At 46.4% G+C, this 18,641-nt stretch overlaps 3 protein-coding genes across 4 annotated transcripts in view; all 3 read right to left on the bottom strand.

The window, feature by feature from the left end:
- Positions 1-4,650, bottom strand: part of LOC109510325 (protein SSUH2 homolog) — a 5,376-nt gene extending 726 nt beyond the window's left edge. Inside the window, exons 1-11 of the mRNA XM_019860551.1 lie at positions 4,519-4,650; positions 3,032-3,112; positions 2,878-2,950; positions 2,298-2,427; positions 2,077-2,137; positions 1,827-1,948; positions 1,699-1,761; positions 1,481-1,560; positions 591-683; positions 215-320; positions 28-135 (exon numbers count right to left, since the gene is read on the bottom strand). Of these exons, the coding sequence (XP_019716110.1) occupies positions 28-135; positions 215-320; positions 591-683; positions 1,481-1,560; positions 1,699-1,761; positions 1,827-1,948; positions 2,077-2,137; positions 2,298-2,427; positions 2,878-2,950; positions 3,032-3,112; positions 4,519-4,531 (930 nt within the window). The 5' untranslated portion in view covers positions 4,532-4,650. The remainder of the gene's footprint in view (positions 1-27; positions 136-214; positions 321-590; positions 684-1,480; positions 1,561-1,698; positions 1,762-1,826; positions 1,949-2,076; positions 2,138-2,297; positions 2,428-2,877; positions 2,951-3,031; positions 3,113-4,518) is intronic.
- Positions 4,651-6,333: 1,683 nt separating this feature from the next.
- LOC109510327 (GTP-binding protein REM 1) lies at positions 6,334-9,377 on the bottom strand. The gene is made up of 5 exons (XM_019860554.1): positions 9,216-9,377; positions 8,259-8,620; positions 7,766-7,848; positions 7,321-7,528; positions 6,334-6,946 (listed from the first exon to the last, which is right to left on the bottom strand). The coding sequence occupies exons 2-5, from the start codon at positions 8,584-8,586 to the stop codon at positions 6,663-6,665; spliced, it is 903 nt and encodes a 300-aa protein (XP_019716113.1). The 5' UTR covers positions 8,587-8,620; positions 9,216-9,377; the 3' UTR covers positions 6,334-6,662.
- A 901-nt stretch (positions 9,378-10,278) lies between these two features.
- Positions 10,279-17,869, bottom strand: cept1b (choline/ethanolamine phosphotransferase 1b). Of its 2 annotated transcripts, none has more exons than XM_019860553.1 (10): positions 17,633-17,869; positions 16,637-16,867; positions 15,435-15,609; positions 15,206-15,353; positions 14,635-14,776; positions 14,179-14,263; positions 13,288-13,419; positions 12,708-12,866; positions 12,424-12,549; positions 10,279-11,408 (listed from the first exon to the last, which is right to left on the bottom strand). In XM_019860553.1, the coding sequence occupies exons 2-10, from the start codon at positions 16,825-16,827 to the stop codon at positions 11,301-11,303; spliced, it is 1,266 nt and encodes a 421-aa protein (XP_019716112.1). In that variant the 5' UTR covers positions 16,828-16,867; positions 17,633-17,869; the 3' UTR covers positions 10,279-11,300. The 2 variants fall into 2 exon arrangements, with proteins under 2 accessions (XP_019716112.1, XP_019716111.1); XM_019860552.1 differs by having other exon boundaries at positions 17,629-17,868.
- Positions 17,870-18,641: the final 772 nt, after the last annotated feature.

The following is an 18,641-nucleotide window of genomic DNA, read 5'->3' as shown; positions in this document are numbered from 1 at the left end:
GCTTCCCCTCCCGCCATCCGCCCGTACCTGCTGCAGGATCCTGGAGGTCTGGGCGTACTTGCTCTGGTGCTCTTGGACCATCCGCGCCGACGCCTCGCCGATGGCCGGGTCGGGGAAGCCCATCAGCGGGTACACCTGAGGAAGATGGCATAAAATGGCGTCAAAGCAAATGGCGCGTTGGTGCGTGTAAATGTTTGCAAGTGTGTTTCGGTACCAGGTACTGGTTGTTCTTGAACAGCTCCTTTCCGCTCACGGATCGCAGGTTGTCGATCTTCAAGCCGCTGTTCTGCTCCACCACGTGATCCTCGACGTGGTTAGTCCTGCGTACGTGCACGCGCATCATCGTATTACTGCTCCATTTCATCGGCGGAATAACACGGTTGCCCGTCTTTCGGGGGCCATTTTGGGCCGTCCTCTGACTGGTTGGTCAGAGCAAAACTTGGACTAGCCGAAAAAAAACAATCTGGTCAGTGCATGCCAACAAATGTGGATGGAGACGGAACGAAACGACACTTTGCGTCATTTTCCGTAAGACTTTCCACGAGCCGCGTATCAATGACATCTTTGTGACCCTGCGTGGCGACGCTCACCATTCCACCTTCAGCTGGACGAAGGTCAGCAGTTGTCGCTTTCCCTTGCACGTCTCGCAATTGTCGTAGCCACGACCGTTGCACTTCCTGCACCTACGCGGCGCGCACATGAAGCCAGCGTCAATGTTTGGGTCGTTAAAACCCTTCAGGAAATATTTCGGAAACAATCACGTGAAGACAGACAATAGAATAATAACGACACTCGCAGGCGTATGACCTTTATCCTCTGTAAAGAACTAATCTTTCTGCAGCTTATAGAAGAAGTTTTTTTGTACTGTAATATGTTCAATGTGCCTCCACTAGTTGAAACTCAGCATTTGGATTAATATTGTGTTTGTGGAATGTGAGTTAAGCAGCAAAATCCGGCCATTTTTAGCCATCTCGGTGGGCGGCCATTTTGTCACTTGCTGTCGACTGAAAATGACATCACAGTTGCTCGTGACTCAGGTAACAACGAATCACGGCTCACCGGTTTTCTGAAGCTGAGCCGTAATTGCTCGTCGCCTGAGTCCCATCGTTTTCAAATGTATGTCTGTGTTATATTGGCCCCTAGTGGCCAAAAGATGCGCACCAGATGGAGCAGCACAAATTCTCAGTGAATTGAAGCATGAAATGGTGACACATAAACTGTTGAATTCTTGACATTTTATGTAATAGTGGTATTTATATTTTTAGAAAAGTACAATAGTGTGATTTTGCCCTTGGAAAAACGTGTTACAAGAATTTTTGTTTGTGTTAATCGTCTGGAAGAGCTGAAAAAAACATGTCCGTTCATTTCGATTGGGTAAAGATGATTGGAGACATGTTTTGAGTTGTGAGCACGATCACGGAACGAATCAAAGCTGCAAGTCGAGGCAGCAGTGGAGGTGAATTGCAGTGGCGTGCAGTACTTTTCTTTGCCTGTAGAGTTACAGTGGGAGCAGTTCAGATCGTCTTTGGTGCCCGAGCCGTTGCACACCCAGCACGCTTTCTGAAACGCAATCACCCAAAACACGGGGTAAGTGTTTCGGCGACTTCAAGCGTCGATTGGGTTGGCTCGCATCACGTACGCGACGCGAGCTCGAGGGCTCATTGTACTGTCCTCTTGAAATGGTGACGGCTGACTTACATGTCCGCTTCCCGTGCACTCCTTACACGGCTTCTTGCCGGTCGCGCTGCAGTCGTGGCAGTCCTACGCACGAGCGCACGGAGTTAAACCTGTTTCACATCGTCGTGTGGCCGCAGAAGCGCACTCACCTTTACAGAGGAGGTGTAAGGCACGCGGATGAGCTCCGTGTGGTTGGTGAACAAGTTGGGGGGCGTGGCTTGGACCTCCCAGGGTCGGGGGGCCGTCTGGGTGTAGAAGTCCGGCACCTCTCCTGCTCATTCGCAAGCACACACACACACCTGTCAATCAGCGTGTGTGCGTGTGTGCGCTCTTGTGTGTGTGTGTGTGTGTGTGTGTGTGTGTGTGTGTGTGTGTGTGTGTGTGTGTGTGTGTGCATACCTTCGTGAGGTTTGCTGCCCCACTCAGTTGACCTGGACTCCGTGTAAGTCTCCAAGCGATACTAATGAACACACACAGTGAGCATGACTGTCATTCATGAGCTATATATACACACACACACACACACACACACACACACACACGAAAATCACCGGCAAACCTACAAAACAGCGCAAAATAAAGCCAGTGGTAGCCTTTAGCATTTCAGCGCGTATGCTAACCCTGTAGGTGTTAAACGGCTCCATTTGTGTGATGACCCCGTCCGTGGCGGGCGCTTTGCTATAGCAGCAGTTGGACGAGGCGAAGCTCTTGAAGGCCTCGCGGGCGACGTCCTCAGGCAAAGACGGGATGCTAGCAGGCACAAACACACGTGACAACAGGATTTGAGTTTAGCCCTTGACAAATGAACCATTTCATGCACTTTCAATATAGTAGCACAACGTGCCCCAAAATGTCAGCAGCATTGAGCTCTACCGGACGGATTGCGGTGTAAATAAGGGGAAGAAGAGGCAGAGAAGGTCCCCAACTAAACTGCGGTAACAGTCATTCCCACGGAGCAAAGAGAAAACGTGCCCCGTTGTTGCATGCACGGTTTGTGTGCATTGCTGCTCCATGTTTTGAACTTTGACTCAAGTTAAAGTGTAACGGCTTGTACTTCTCTTCCAAGCCTGTTTAAGGTATTCACATAACGGTTCGGATTTCGAGCCTCATGTCGTGGTTCATGTCAGACTTTTAAGAAGGATTTATGGTTTCAAATCAGGGTTTCAAGGCCGGTTTAGAGTTTCCAATGAGATGGCTCACGTCCAGTCCTCGGGCTCAGGGCCCGGTTGGGGCGGCGCCACGGGCTCCGCGGGCATTGGCGGCGGCAGGAAACCTGGACGCAAACGGAACGTTGGAGAACACGCGTCCGAAGTTCCGACTCATTGTTTTCTGGGTTTTTGTGGCCGACGCTCACCTCCTCCGCCTTGGCCCATGCCCTCGTACCCGGGCATGCTGGGATACATGTCAGCGGGCGCGGCCACGGGCGGGTACACGGCTGAAACACAAGCACAACGTTAAACAGGATGGAAGGCTTTCTCTCGGTCGTGTCCCAATACATTTGCGCGAGTTCAAATAACAGGAAGTAAAGGATGTCCAAAGTTTCCAAAAAAAAAATGCTTTTGTCCAACCTTTGTCACGATTCCATTTTTCACTTCCTGACAAATACAGGAAGTAAAACGTGAAGAAAATACAGTACGTGAATTTTGACAAAAGAATTAGGACGCACTCACTAACGAAGCGAAAATGTGGACTTTGGGCAAAAGTATTGGGACGTGGACAAGAAGTGAAGACGACAGCCCGGATGCGGAAGAAAATGCGGAGATTGGACAAAAGTATTGTCTAATAAGTAAGTATTAGGACACGTACGGGAAGGGAAACGAACATGGAGAGATTTGGACACAAACAAGCGTTAAAAAAGGCGGAAAGTTGGTCACCGTGTATTGCGACACAAACGGGACATGCGGGAAACGTAAGATGACAAAAGTAATGGGACACCCGCAGCAAGTAAAAAATGTCCACATTCACATGCGAGAACGTGGAGTCAAATAAAGGAGACGAAACCAAGTCTCGGGTTTCGCCATTCTAGTCGACTTCGCGCCCAAGAAATCCAATCCGCGTGAAAATCCCCGACGGCCACAACAACACGCCTCCACACGCACGCGCGCGGAGGCTCACGCCCCGCCGCCTGCAAGCAAGCAGCTGTTCCGGACACTCCGCCGCCATATGTCGGTCTCGGCTCACTTTTGGACCAACCTTCTACACGCACACGCGCAGAAACTGAGAGAAACATCTCAGAGATTACATTCCACGTGAATGGATGGATAGCTAGATATGGATCGATAGACAGACAATGAAGGGGCTTTCGTATTTTTTGGAAGTTGGTGTCACAAATTGCAGAAGCGCCGGATGACGATACTTGGGGGGATATTATTGCTTCGGTCCTTGAAAATCAGCACGCAGGATCCTACAATGCAAAGTGAAATCATGATAATAATTGCGGATTGAAAGGCGTGCTTTTTTTTTCCGCTGACGAATTCCCACTTGGCTCATTCCAAGGTTGAATTCTTTCTTTTCACCTTTGGAAACGCGGATGCGGTCACGCGATTTGCCGCAACGCGATTGTTGCCTAATTGGATTGGTTTCAATCGAGCGCCCGAGGGTGCAAAAGTGCTCGGAAGTGGGGTTATTGATGACGAAGCGCCTTCATAATAACGATCACGAGAAGAACAACAAACCGTCAAGACAAGGCGTTCCGTGCACTTAACGTGAGCGAGCCCTCGGCGCTTTGGGGCGGCAGACTGATCTGGAATCTGCACATGAATCTGGGTGGCGCTTCGTTTCAATTTTGTTTTTGTTTTTTCTTTTTTTTGGGTTCTTGTTGTTAGTTTGACGGGTGCTTACCTGCGCTGTTCATCTTGTTCAAGAGGCAATTTGCACTGCAAACACACTCAAAAATCGAAGCGACTCTTTGGCGTGTGAGCAAAGCAGAACCGAGCCGAGCACGTCTTTCACAGTTTGTGACGTGAGGCACATAAGCATCTTTCAAAATAAAATCTAAATGTCGACAACGGGGATGCCCGGGTCTGGTCCTGTGTTCACCGTCAAGTATTTTTGTTGTGGTGTTTTGTTTATAATGGTCATCGAAGGGCGTCGCACCGAAATCTGCCTCCGCGGAGTGAATCACGAAGGCTTTCGTCAGCAGTGGACGTGTTGAGCAATATTTTCCCCATGACAAATATTTTTTTTTGCACATCATTTTGCTTCATTTATCTCCTCACAAATGCATCCCACCCATTGACCAGAACTCGCATCGACTTTTGATGCGAAGGGCTGCAGCTTGTTTTCCTGTGATTAAAGTGAACTTGACACCATAGATCCCGAGGAATGCTGCCGACGCCCATCTGACATTGATTAGACAAGCAGCTCCGAGACCACGACAATTCCGTCGTCTACCTCTTGTTCCTTTTACAGTCAAGTAATGTGTGTGTGTGTGTGTGTTTATGACTTGTTTTTTTTTCCATCCAAGCCGTGTCAACATGCCTTAAAATGCCTGTCAGGAATTGCCAAGCCTCAAGGCAAATATTTGTATCAAGACAAAAAAAAAAAAAAACAGAACAAGGATGCTCACGTGATACGGTTTCCATTCATAATGGAAAATGTTCAAAGTGTGAATGAGTGGCGTCTATGAATTTAATACGGGGGTTTGGATGACTTTTACCAGGAAAAAAAAAAAAAAGAAAAAAAAAGTGAAGCTAGTAACCAGCAGAGGGAGCCAAAGTTCAAGTGTTTGCGCATTCTTTGTTCGCGTGTGTGAGGACAATGAAGATCATTTCGTCTTTTGCAAATCCAACATGTTTTTGGTAAACTTCAAAGACAAGCTAATCTTCACCGATGGCAACAGACGTTTTCTGAAAACCCAAGAGATACAAATGCGTTTTTGGCGACCAAGGGGTACGTTTGCAAAATCACAGACACTTCAGACACTAAGCTATGTTTTGGTGAACAACTTTGAAACTTTCAACCCAACCTTCGAGTCCTCAAAAAAAGCTATTGTACATGTTTGTACACATCAAAGACGCATTGGGGTCTTAATGAAGCTCGGGGTCTTTTAGTGTATGCGATTTGGAAACACCAAAAACAATTCAGCGTTCTGAATGATCACAATCATGTTTTGTTTGCCAGCATCGAAGACACTAAATGGTCATGAATGAAGCAAATGTACATGTTTGTAAACACCAAACGCACCTGAGTTCCCAACAAAACCAATACACACATTTTGTAAACATCACGCACATCGGTCATCTCTGTTTTTATTCATATCAAAGAATCTCCAAAGATTCAGCAGAAATGTTTTGTAAGCATCAAAGACAGGACAAGGTCATTCATCAAGCTAACGAACACAGACTGTACACATTGAAGATGTTTATCGTTTCAAGAACGCTGCGTGTTTGCGAAGGATGCTATTTGTGTGTGTCAGTGCGTGAAAGAGGACGTGCGTTTGTGTGCTCACTAAGCTAATTTGTCAGTTAGCATGAGCAGGCAACTTCGAGGATCCTGGAGACCGTTTGGAGTTTTCCCAGAAAGAAAAAAAAAAAAAAACCCACTTCCTTCCTTTTTGCTCGCATGATGATCATTTACTGTAACGTCCCATTGCGACTGAAATTGTGAAACAGACATCACATAAAAAGAAAATGCGAACAGTTGTGATCAATTTCGGGGGGGAGTTCATGGAGTCCGTTATGAGCTTTAATTAATTTGCTAGTTAACATTGTCGGGGTACTTTGTGGTTCATGGAAGATTACAAAAGAGACAAAAAAAAGTGATCAAAGTGTTTATCAGGCTATTTCCCGATTCCATGGTGAGATTTTGCCAAGAATTGGTTAGCATTAGCAAGCCACTTCCTGGTCCAAAGCCTTCCATAAGTTGTCCTGAGGGTCAGAAGAGTCGCCCTCCATTGTGCCTGAAGCAGCCCGTCCGTCCATGCCCGGTCGTAAGGAGAAACAACTTTTGGTTAGGATGGGTCGCCGGGAACGGCGGCCGGCCTCTCAGGGGACGGCCAGGTCGTGGCAGCTCTTGGATCGGACCCTGACGGCCGCGTGCTGGTTGTTGCGCGCCACCAAGCGCTCCAGAAAGCGGCGCGCTTTCTGGGTGACGCTCTCCTTGCGCTTGCGGGACGCGCCGCGTCTGAACTGCGGCGCCTCCGATCCGCCGGCGCGGCGCAGGCGGATTTGGCGCACCACGCCCTCAAAGAGCTCGCTCACATTGTGCTGCAGCGACGCCGACGTCTCGATGAACTTGCAGTCGAACACCATCGCGCACGCTCGGCCCTCTGGGGCAAAAGAGAGCACGTTTAAGGAGCCGACAAACTGAACCGACGTGTTTTGCAAAACATCAAAGGCAATTTGCTCGTGAGTGAAAGTGACTCTGCGACAAACCCGACCCGCCTGCTTTTCTAATCATCGAGTTTCAAACAAGCTAACGTGCTCGTGATTTTGCAAACGCCAAAAGGCGATTTCAAGTTGTCATTTTGAGGTTGTCAACAAACTTAACGTGCTCAAAAAACGTAATCGTGGACAAAGTTAGCTTTTTTTTCTAAAACCATTTTAGGCGCTCAGTGACTGAACTAACGGCTTTGTATAAACCTCAAAGCATATTTGCGGTTCACGAGCCATTTGTTGGCCGGCATCAAAGAGGTTGGTTCACCTTGCAGCGCCACCTCCCTGGAGCGCACCAGGTCGCTCTTGTTGCCCACCAGGATGATGGGCACGTCGGCGGCCGCTCGGCGCCGCCTCAGCGCGACGCAAAGCTCGGCGGCCGCATCGAAGCTGCACCGGTCGCTGACCGAGTACACGACGACGTACGCGCTGTCGCGCAGCGGGCACGCCTCGCCGCCCGCACGCCCGTCTTCGTCCTCACACAGGACGGCAAAAAAAAACAAACAAAAACAAACATCTAAGGCGTCCATGTTTTGGTCAACATTGTTGCCACAACTAGTCCGTTCGTGTGTTTCCGTAAACATCAAAGGCGATTTAGTCATCAAAGAGACAAATTTTTTTTTTTTTTTTTTTAAAGACGGTTGTTTTCAATCATCAATGACTATCACGGGCGTTCCTGTAACAACATCCAAGACGATTTCCACCCGTCTTACCGGTTTGTCATTGCTCCACGTATCCAGGATAAGCAGCGTGGTATCCTTGCCATCGACGGTCAGCGTCCTCTCGTACGTGTCCTCTGGGAAAAAAAAAGGGTGGGCGGGGAAAACACAATCAGTAGGAATGCAGCGCTTGGCAAGCGGGTCAAATCGCTGTCAGGGGCAGACGCTCCATCAATGAGGTCAGTCAAAGTCAAAGCCGACGCGTCCGGATCGACTGAACGCCATCGACGTTGTCAGCAATGTGACGCTTGCGTGCAGCCATTTGGCCAAAGGTGAGCCCGTGTTTGGTGACGCCACCAGCGCGCAGCAAACCGGCAATGACGTTGACAAACGTCATTGGCGTTTTTTTGAGGTGAACCAAGACTTTTGTGACATTTTTGAACTCGCAATTCTCCGATGTGAAAACACATCGGGTTCATTGAGGACTCGAAAAGGTCTTTGAAGTTGGGCAAACAACACGCATCGTTCAACTTAGCAGTCTCCTCACCTTCCGGGTGATCGTCTTTGTCGGCGATTCCTGCAAAGATTCCTGCCAGGCTGCTCTTGCCCACGCCGTGGTCGCCTAGCAACGGCACCCTGTCGACACGCTCGGCGTCGTCCTCCGAGTCGGAGCTCCACTGCGCCCGGTCGTGGAGGGATGTGTCCCCCAGGTGGTAGGACGCCGACTGCCCCAGGGGAGGGTGCCTGCGCCGGGTGCTGGCGCCGCCGCAGGGTTCACGGGCGCAGGGCGGCGGCTGCTGTTGCTGGGTGGGGCGGGCGGGGGTGCTGGCCCGCCGCCGTAGGACCTCCTTCTCTCTCTGGGTGTGGATGCTCATGTTGCTACGGCGACGGCATCAGGACCGCTCGGGCCTGAGCAAATGAATCGATGACGTCATCGTTTGATTGTTTTCAAGGTTTGTCGTCTTTGATGTTTGGCGCGCGCCAACGCTAGGTTAGCCGAAGACGTGATTGCCTGACGTTTACTGAACACGTGCAAGGGGCTCGTTGTGCGTCTTTGATGTGGACAAAAATTCATCAACAGTATCTGGTTCGCCGAAAAGAAAACGGTCTTTGATATTTATGAAAAAAAAAAATGCCCATGAGACTTGTTGAAGACTCTGAGAATCACGAAATGGCTTACATTACAGCTGAAGACTGTAACTTTTCTTTTTTTTTTTTTTTTTTTAAACAAAAATCCATACCTTTGCTAAAGTCTATTTGATGTTTGTTTTGGGGTCATCGACGCATCGTCACTCAAACGTAACAATTACGATTCTTACGCACAAATATTAGAACATGACTACAAACAATCACTTTTAAATGACAGAGATAAGTAGCACATTGATTAGATTTGGAAGTACTGCAATCATGCCAAGTACGCACCAAAACGCGCGAAATGATGAAACGCGCCCAAGAAGTCGACAGGTCAACTTTGTCCGTGTCATGTGTGCGATGAGCAACATACCAGACGGTCCGTGAAGAAGAATCTGTGTTCTGTGCGTGTCTTGGGAGTTTGTGTCTTTGTAACGCAACCCTTCGCCACACTGACCCCGCAAAGTTCCACAACAGCTTTAAAAATTCAACAGCGGAATCACACGCATCCCTCTTGCTCAGTGTGTGTGTGACAGGAGAGGAGAAGCAGATATGCAGGGGGTGGGGGGGGGAGTGTGTTAAGCAGAGTTGGCTTTGGAAAAATGTTGGTCACTTCCTGTGACAAAAAAAAAAAAAAAAAAAAAAAAAAAAAGAGTCAGGCGGGATTTGTTGACATGTCTCACATTAATTGCTAACATGTTTTTATTTTCATGCCGGGCTAAAATGAAAAACGCCATCACGTCGTGGGACTTGTCCACACAAAGGGAAAACTGCGCCAGATTTAATGAAGAGCATGTTTTGCTTTTGGAAGTTAATAACGTCACACACTCGTAACAATGTCACGTGTCGGAAAGCACTTGAAAAGTTTCCACTCCGAAGAAGCACGCCGTTGACATGCCGCTCCTGTGGGTGGCGCTGTGACCGTGTCCCCGTTTTCTTTTGCACTTTCTACAAATTCATCACATTTCCAAGATGTTGACAAAACGCCGTCCGCACAGAGAGCACTTTCAAATTTTCCGTTCCGCAGCATGTCATTGACACGCCAGGCCTGTGGGTGGCGCTGGAACGCCTTCCGGTTTTGGACTTTTCACCAAATGAATCACGTCAAGGTGACGTTGGCAAAAGGCCTCGTTTGTCCACAAAGCGCTTGAAATGCTCCACTCCGCAGCATGTCGTTGACATGCCAGGCCTGAGGGAGGCGCTGTGACGATGCCATGTTTGGGACATTAAAATGAATCACGTCGTCACACGTCGACAAGAATTTGAAAGTGAAGACGCCGAAGCATGCCTACGGGTGGTGCTGTAACAATGCCATGTTTGGTTTTAGACTTTGAGCAAAGGAATCATGTCACATCAACATCACAATTTGTTTTCCTTCTCACGAGGAAAATACGTGGAAAGTGACGACCGACTCACAAATCAAGGCAAGAAAACAATCAGAAGCCAAACAGGTGTTTTAATGCCAAAATTAAATAAACGGATTATTCATTCAAAGGTAAACAAATTCATTCCATCTCCCACTTACGACATGGTGAACGATAATTATCAACATGACGCAATATATTTTAATTCAAAGTTGAATTACATTCAATGTCATTTGTATTTCATGAATTACATTTAGTTTAGTGGGACTTGAATTTCAAACATACTCAGATAATCTTTTTGGTTTTTTTTAACGGCATTTTTAATGATCAAATAACAATTATATTTTCTCGAATTAATTATTCAATGAAATTTGCATCAGCGTTGTGGTGGTTCGAATTCCATGAAATAACAATGCCATGAAATCCATAAAAATGTCACTCGGTAAAGAAAGAATTCCATGACGGGAAATGAGGAAAAGAAAAAAGGTTATGAAATACAGAAAATCAAATCATTAGATAAGGTTCTATTTTGCATTGTAGTTATTTTACGTTTTCACTCAAGTCATATTTCGAGGTATTTTAAAGGCCTTATATATTTATTTAATTTTGGCACAAACAAAAAATTCCATACATACGTTTGACAATAAATTAAAAAAAAAAAAGTTTTAATCCCCCCCAAAATGTACACCTAATAAGTGGTTATCGCAACTTCAGACATGAATTAACAATCAACTGTATTGTGCGTAAAATTGAAGAAAAAAAAAGTTGCGGCAAATGAGGAAGCAAGTGGAACAAAAGCGGCCTATTTACAATAACAACAACAACAAAAAAAGCGAACAAAAAATAGACGTGGTTAAGAAGAGTCTGGAGACCACTTTCTCTTTCTTTTTTTTTTTTCTTTCTGCGCGCATGTGTGTGTTATGGTAGCACCTGAAGTCTTCGAACAAACACTGACGGGATGTAACGCTCCGGTATGATCACATGACTGCTCCTGACATTCGCTTAGCTCAAGCGGCAACTTTCGACACGCCAGCTAGCGAGACGGATGGACGGAAGGACGGCTGGCGTCGGTCCGTGCGCGCCTTTTTTTTGCATCAGTGCAGCGAGCATGGCTTGATCTTGAAGACGAAGATGTGAAGGTGGCTGGCGATCTGGTTGCACACGCTCACGCAGTAGCGCACCAGGTCCAACAACGACAGCACCTGCAAAGGCACACTTGCCGTTAGCGCCCTCACGACGAAAAGTCACCATTCGTGTCCCAAAAAGGAAAACTTGTTGTAAAACATTCAATTTTTTTTTTTTTTGCTTGGTAATGTCAGGCTTTTTCTGAGACATACAACCTTTCTGGAAAATTATGAAAATTAAGACCCTTTTTCTTGGAAATGTCCAATGTTCAGCCAAAGCAACATGTGTCTCATATATTTCTCTCAAAACTAGCCGACTCCTTTTTTCTTCAAAAATATGCACGTTGTTGATGATCTTTCCCTCCCTTGAAAATGTACAGTTTCTCTGAAAAACAATCAGATTTTTAAAATTGAAGTTAAAACTTCAGTTTTTAAAATGTCATTATTTTAAAAATGTATTTTGAATTCAAACCATCCATTTTCTAGTACACATCCAATTGGCAGGTAAATGTCCCAAGTTGATTCTGAAAAATGTATGACTTTCTGGAAAATGACAACTTTTTTCCATGGAAATGAACAACAACAATTCTTACTTTTTTTTTTTTTTTTTTAGAAATTTATGATCGTCTTTTTCTCATAAATATATAACTTTTTGAAAATGTAATTTTTCTTTCTTTCTGCACCTCAGAAACATCCAATGTTTTTCTTGAAATGTTGATTTTTTTTTTTTTAATGCGTTGAAAGCGTATAACTTTTAAAACTACAAATCTCTTTTCCACAAACTGCCTAACTTGTCAGAAATGGACTATTTTCTCAAAAAATATCTTTTTTTTTCCCCTCGGCATAAAAGCTAAATAACTTTATTCTCTTTAGATGATATTTTTAGTCCTGAACATGTCCAACCTAAATCTTTCAATTTGACCCCGCCCCCAAACAACCGACGTGCTTCTTTTACTGGAAAGTACACAACTTTTTTTTTTTTTTGCTCCAAAAACATCTAAGTTAAATTGTTGGAAGGTCAAGATTGTTTTTCTTTGCTTTGATCGCAAATCATGTGATGGCCGTCAAAGGCCTCTTGCGTGCGCACACTCACCAGTGCGATCCACAGCACCAGGTACTCGTCGATAAAACTATTGAAATACTGATTGAGGAACAGGAGGCCCGGTCCCAGGAAGGCTAAGTCGTGCAGGTGCATCTCGCTTTTTGTCATGTGCGCTACCTGAGGAACGACAAGGACAACGCGCCGGCGTCAGACAACATTGAACTGCTCTTGGCACTGAGCCTCTTCAGACGGACAAGAGGGAGACACCGCCCGACGACTTTTTGTGGGGAACTGTAGATGAGTCGTGGGGGGGTGTTACCATCTGTTTGACTTACGACTAATTTATTGGTGATTTTGGCGGAGACGAAGCCAAAGGCCAGGATGTAAAGACACGGGTGTTTCTCAAAGAGCTGGACGGCAGACTTCTTGTAAATCATCACGGCCAGAACGATGACGGAACCGATGTGCAGCACCGGCGACAGAACGCTGGTGCCCTGACAACGCACGAGCACACACAAACATAAACGCACATTGGAAGCGCCAAAAGTGACTGCATGTATACATTTCTGTCAGTAGGGGGCCGCTGTGGATTTTCTCAGGGTGGGCTCGTCGTCACACACGAGACATTTGGACAATCTCAGACCATGCAACGTCGTTGAGTGTCGTCCATCAGTCTAGAATATGGGGGCCAAATTTGGTAGCAATGGGACAAAAGTTTCAGGAGGAGTTCTTTTTATTTGAAGGAGCCCAGAAATGGTCCATATGTGTAAAATGGCGGCTTCAAACCAAAACGTCATTTCAGGCATGGCTTCGGCAGCCTTTTTTAAAATGTATTATCTACTCACTAGGGACGAGCCGAGCAAATTTCATGTTGGCGCCGGGACTGAATTCTCTAAAGCAACTGCAGCGACTTACAGCTATGGTCGAGCCGTTCTTGCCAACACCTCCGGTGAAGATGACTCGGAAGTAGTTGGTACAGGAGAAGATGGCTCCTAGAAAGGTGAACACAGCAGGAACCATTTTCACCTGGACGTTAACAATGGGAATCTGGAGAGGGGAAACGGAAGCAGAGTTCATTTTCAATGACGCACCGTGTGATAGGGGATTATTTACCCACAGGGGTGCGAGAATAGACATTTTCCGAGCTGTGGTGTGCACATTGTAATCATGACACATGCATTTTTTTTGGGGGGGGGGTTACCCTCCCAGAGGGTTAAAACAAAACGACAACAACCATGACGAAGTGAAACCGAAATGACATTTCTTATTGTGAAACCTTGTAGAGCCACTGGAGGGCGCCAAAGTTTGTATATCTGAGTTTATACATCTACGCACACATACACAAAAAGAAAATTTATTTTGTTTTGTTTTTTTAAACAGACTGGAAAATGTATTTTCGTAATTTTTTTTGGTCATGGGTTTTTTTTCCTACAACATGTATCTTTTCCCCCCTCAGAATCACAATTTTCTTTACAATGTCATAACCCTCCTCCCCAAAAGGTTTCTTGGAAATGTAGATTTTTCTCGACAATAAATCAGAAACTCGACGATTTTTTTTTCTTGAAAATGACTACATTTTCCAAATATTTCCGAGAAAAACATTTTTCCTCCAAAATTGAGATTTTCTTGACAATGTGTGAATTTCTTTCTTGTTAAAACAAGCAAGCCAAATCATTTATCTGATGTGATGTTTCATCGTAACAATAATTATCATTATTGTTACGATTACTATTGCGAATTGACAGCTTTTTTTTTTGAGCTGGCGCACATGAAGTTAGGATGCTCTGTTGTTTTGCATGCCCTTACCAGCGCCTGCCAGAAGGCGGAGCCTCCGAGGGCAGCCAGCAGGTACATGCTTATGATGAAGAGCTGCACTTCGGTCACGTCGATGCTGAGGGACAGGACACCCGTGTTAGTAAGAGACCCGATGATGTCTCTGAGACCACCCAGAGCGATTGTGCTGTGGTGCGTGTTACACTCAGAATGAATCCATCCGGGTCCCGCTCGGAAAACGGGCGGGCAGACAATCGTAAATGTTAACATTGAGTAACACGTGTAACCAATAATCGGACTGAATTTCAATATCCCTCCCCCCCGTCTGATCACAATTAGACAAATTCTCTGGAGTCTCTAAAAGATGATTGTGACCTTCTGATTAAAGTTCGCAAAACTCGAACATGCTTGCCTTGTTCACCACACGCAACTATACGGGATCTAGTTTTTTTTTTTTTAATGTCAAGTCTGTGCATATTAGTAACTCACATGCCGAATCGCAGCGTTCCCGACACGTAGGTCTGCCAGTGGGCGCAGTAGAACATGAACATGCCGGCGAAGCAGCAGAAGAACATCCAGTCGGGGTTGGTGCCCAGCTGCACGGCGATGCTCGTTCCCAACACCACAAACACTACAAAAGTCAAACGGGGCAGCTTCACACACTGCGGAGAAAATGTGTTGCTTCGGCAGACAATATTCCCGAATCTCCGGCGAGCTGATTCTGATTCTGCAACTTGAAGGTTGATTTTTTTCGCGGGCATGGAAAATGACCTAAAATGACCAGTTCTAAAACACGCTCTTTTGCTTTTATTGTTATTTGTATTTTTTTCTTGCAGCTGTTGTTCAAATGGGCTTTATAAATAATGTTGTATTATGACATATTGCACGAATGAAGTAAGAATTGTCGTGGGGAAATTATCTTCAAAACCAAAACAATGTGGAACACTGTGGTTGGAAAATAATCCACATCAGCATTTTCTCTGACCCTTTAGAGAAGAATTGTTGAATAACAATACATTGTATTTCAATTATTTCAAAGTAGTAAACAAAAGCATCTGACCGGTGGAGAGGGAGTCGCAGCCGTGGTCAAAGAGCTCCCCCAGAGGCGAGCTGCTGTTAGTGCGCCTGGCCTGCTTCCCGTCAATGGCGTCCAGCGACTGGTACACGAAAAGGCCCGCGGCGCACATCAGGTACGCCCACAGCGGAGCCTGCCGAGCGGAGCCTCAGTTGGCCATTTTGCGGTGATGCTCAGAGTATAGAAAGCTCCCACACCCCGACGGGGTCCCGACCTGCTCGGTGGCGGTGGGGCAGTAGTAGACCAGCACCAGGGTGGTGACGATGTTGGTGGCCAGGCCGATGACGGTGATGAGGTTGGGTGCGATCCAGGCGGGGACGCGAGCCACCAGCCACTCCCAGTAGCGTTGCATCAGAGGCTCCAGCAGCGAGCTGCCGGCGCTGCTGTACCTGCGCACCACGGCCGCCGCAAATGATCTTCTGACAACTTGTCTTGCAGCCCGTCTAGGCGGTAACTAGCTGGGCATGCCACAACATCAAATAGCCTTTTTGATCCCGGCGGAAGCCCGGTTGGGCAAATATTGCGCAATCAAAACAATTCTGAACGAGGAAATGTCAAATGGACATTTAGGCAGAAACCTACTTTGGGCCCGAACCGACTGCACCTTCAGCTCATTGCGGCCAAGTCGTCAAGTTCTTGGTTGACTCTAAGGATACTACAACATTTAATCCATTCATAAAAACATATCTGCCCCAAATTTTGTTGCTTTCCTCTTACAATTTCTAAAGCAGCCCATTTAGGCGGCAACCACTCGGGCCTGGGACAACATGACAGCGTCACTGATACCTGCAAATGCTAAACTGAGAAAATTCAGCACAGCCCACAAACTTATTCATGATGGGAAGGGGGGGGGGGCAAAGGGGGGTATCCGCAGCCTATTTAGGCAGCAAACTAGTTGGGCCTGAAAAACAGCCTGAGGCAGGTTGTAACCAAGTATTAAAGCCCTTTATGCACAATATTTTGTCTTCCGGTTTCAATTTGTACTGCAGCCCGTTTAGGCAGCAACCGACTCAGGCCTGCAGCACTGTCACGTGTGGTTACCAGTGATTGCTCAATCGATGAAATTCAACCACCTGACAAACTTCCTCATAGTAAAAAGTCAACGGATTTCCCTGAAACCTGTTGCGGCAGTGAGTAAACGAGTTGGACCGGAACCAACGGAACACTGGGCTGGTTGTAAGCAAGTCACAAAAGTGCATGACATCTCGAATATTTCAAGACAAAATTACATTTGCATTGTAAATGACCCTCAAACAAATGCCGTCTGCTCTCGTCCCTATTTGTCCAGCAGCCCTATCAGACCTGCAAATTTGTGACAATACCTTGTTGACACCACCGACACAAAATTCCGAGTCGTTTAATCAAACGCCACAAGGCTGAAAAACTAGCGTCGACGGCAAATTATTGAAGTTGTACCTGTGCTCCTCCAACTTCTTGAGCTGATGCCTGGAGAGGGGGGGTGAGGGCAGCTCGATGAACCTGCGCAGAACTCCGGGCGCCAGCCAGCAGCTCGCCTCCACGCCGGTGCCCGCGCCGGGCTCCCGGTCCCGGACAAGCGCCCGGCGGGAGCGCAGGCCCCCCCCATGCTGCTGCCCCGTCGCACTCATGGAGCCCCGGCTGGCCCGCTGCTCCCAAGTTGGACACCACCTAACGGTATTCACAGGACAAAAACATTTGACTTCCCTTTCAGCCTCTTTCCAAAACGATGGGTTTCGTGGCCTGTCAAACTAGAACCCGACCAATGTGGAATTTTGGAGGCCAACGCCGTATACGATTTTTGGTAGATTTCTATTTACCCAATTAACTTAAAGAAGAAAAAAAAACCCGAATAAAATAGCTTGCTTCCGTAATTTATATGTTCATTTGAAGATTCTTTAATGAAACGCATAAGTAAGCAAATGTAAAAATGATCGCTGTGCAAGTTTGTCGTGGAACAAGCGCTTGTGACAGGTCTTCTATTGGTTCGTAAAGGTGACTACGACCTCAACCTGACTTAACGAACAGGGTCATTTGAATCATTTCGTCCAAACTATACACGAGACTTATCCAAAAGGTCAACTCGCAGAGGTCGTTAACGCTGCTTGCAGCTTGTCAACAAACCTCAGCAGAGCGAGCGACTAGCTTCGCTTTAGCCTCGCCGCTGATGTTGACCATTAGCATTAGCATCTGCTCGACGAGCCGCCACCTCACAAGCCCGCGCGGCCAATTTCTTCGCTCTGGTTCAGCACCACTCCCGCGCGGTTATGTCACGGCCGTTGTACCACGCCGAGCGCTTGCCCTAACGACGTCGCGAATGTCACGTTTGCGGGAGAGGATGACAGTCGAGAAGAAAGTCGTCCCCTCTCGGTGGGCGCCGGAGTTAGCCTCGCGTGCTAACGACCCGCAGACGGATGGATGGGCGTACGGACCTACACCGAGAGCCGCGGAAGGTCCGACGGGAGACCGAAGGTTCTTCACACCGACGCGCTGGAGCCCCCAACGGCGGTCGCTGGAGCGAAGCTTCCGAGGTCTGCCTTTCCTCCGGCTTGTCGGAACAGAGGCGGCGAATTTGTGGCGTGTGCAGATGAGTAAGAAAAAAAATCTGCGCCGAGCGAGCGCCCGCCCGGTACTGCTTCAGTGTCACCCCGTTGGAAATCTCGCGTTGTTTACACGCTTTTGAAATAATTGTACCTGATTTTAGACTTCAAGGCACAGGTCACGTAATACAATGTGCCTGGAAAATGTCATTGCTCTAAAAATAAAAATGTCTCCAAATCAAGAACTATTATTTATTGCCTCTTGAAGAATGTAATTACCTCACTGGAAGTTCTATGTGTCATGTACATCTCAGTTCATTTCCTTTATCCGCTATAGGTGCTGAAACATGCAAATTTCCCCATTCAAAAACACATTTTTGTCTATGTATTTTAAATGAAAAAAATGTTAATGTGCGTAACTATCAATGCATTTAATTCAAGAAAAACAAGAAATCCAACCTTAAAATCCAATTGAAACGATTCATTGTTTCAATCATTATTCCGTTGATTTAATTTTTCAATTTTGGGTGTCTTAATAGATGAGAGACTTTCCAGAATAGTTTTTTAAGAGTTGCTTTTAAAATATTTATTTTAAAAGTGACATCATTAAAACAATTTAGTTCCATGATTTGCACTTAGTTTCAGTTCATTTCATTTTTTTGAAAAATAAAATAAATAAAAGAATGAATTGTTAAACTTTCCAGGATTCCCATAATTATCCCATCAATTCTCCACAAGTTGTTTTTGGTGTCTCTTTTTTTTTTTTGCTTTGAATAAAGCACCTTTATTATCTCACATTATCAACAATCTTCAACGTTGTCACTTGATCTTTTTCCTGAATAAGACAATTGGATCAAAGAGCCGCCTCTGGTGCTGAAACCAATTTGACACCGTCGCCAAAGCGT

The sequence above is a fragment of the Hippocampus comes genome, unplaced genomic scaffold (assembly GCF_001891065.2).
Source record: "Hippocampus comes isolate QL1 unplaced genomic scaffold, H_comes_QL1_v1.1 scaffold106, whole genome shotgun sequence".
NCBI lineage: Eukaryota > Metazoa > Chordata > Actinopteri > Syngnathiformes > Syngnathidae > Hippocampus > Hippocampus comes.
Note: the sequence above shows the minus strand (reverse complement) of the source record. Positions and strands in the feature narration are given on the sequence as shown.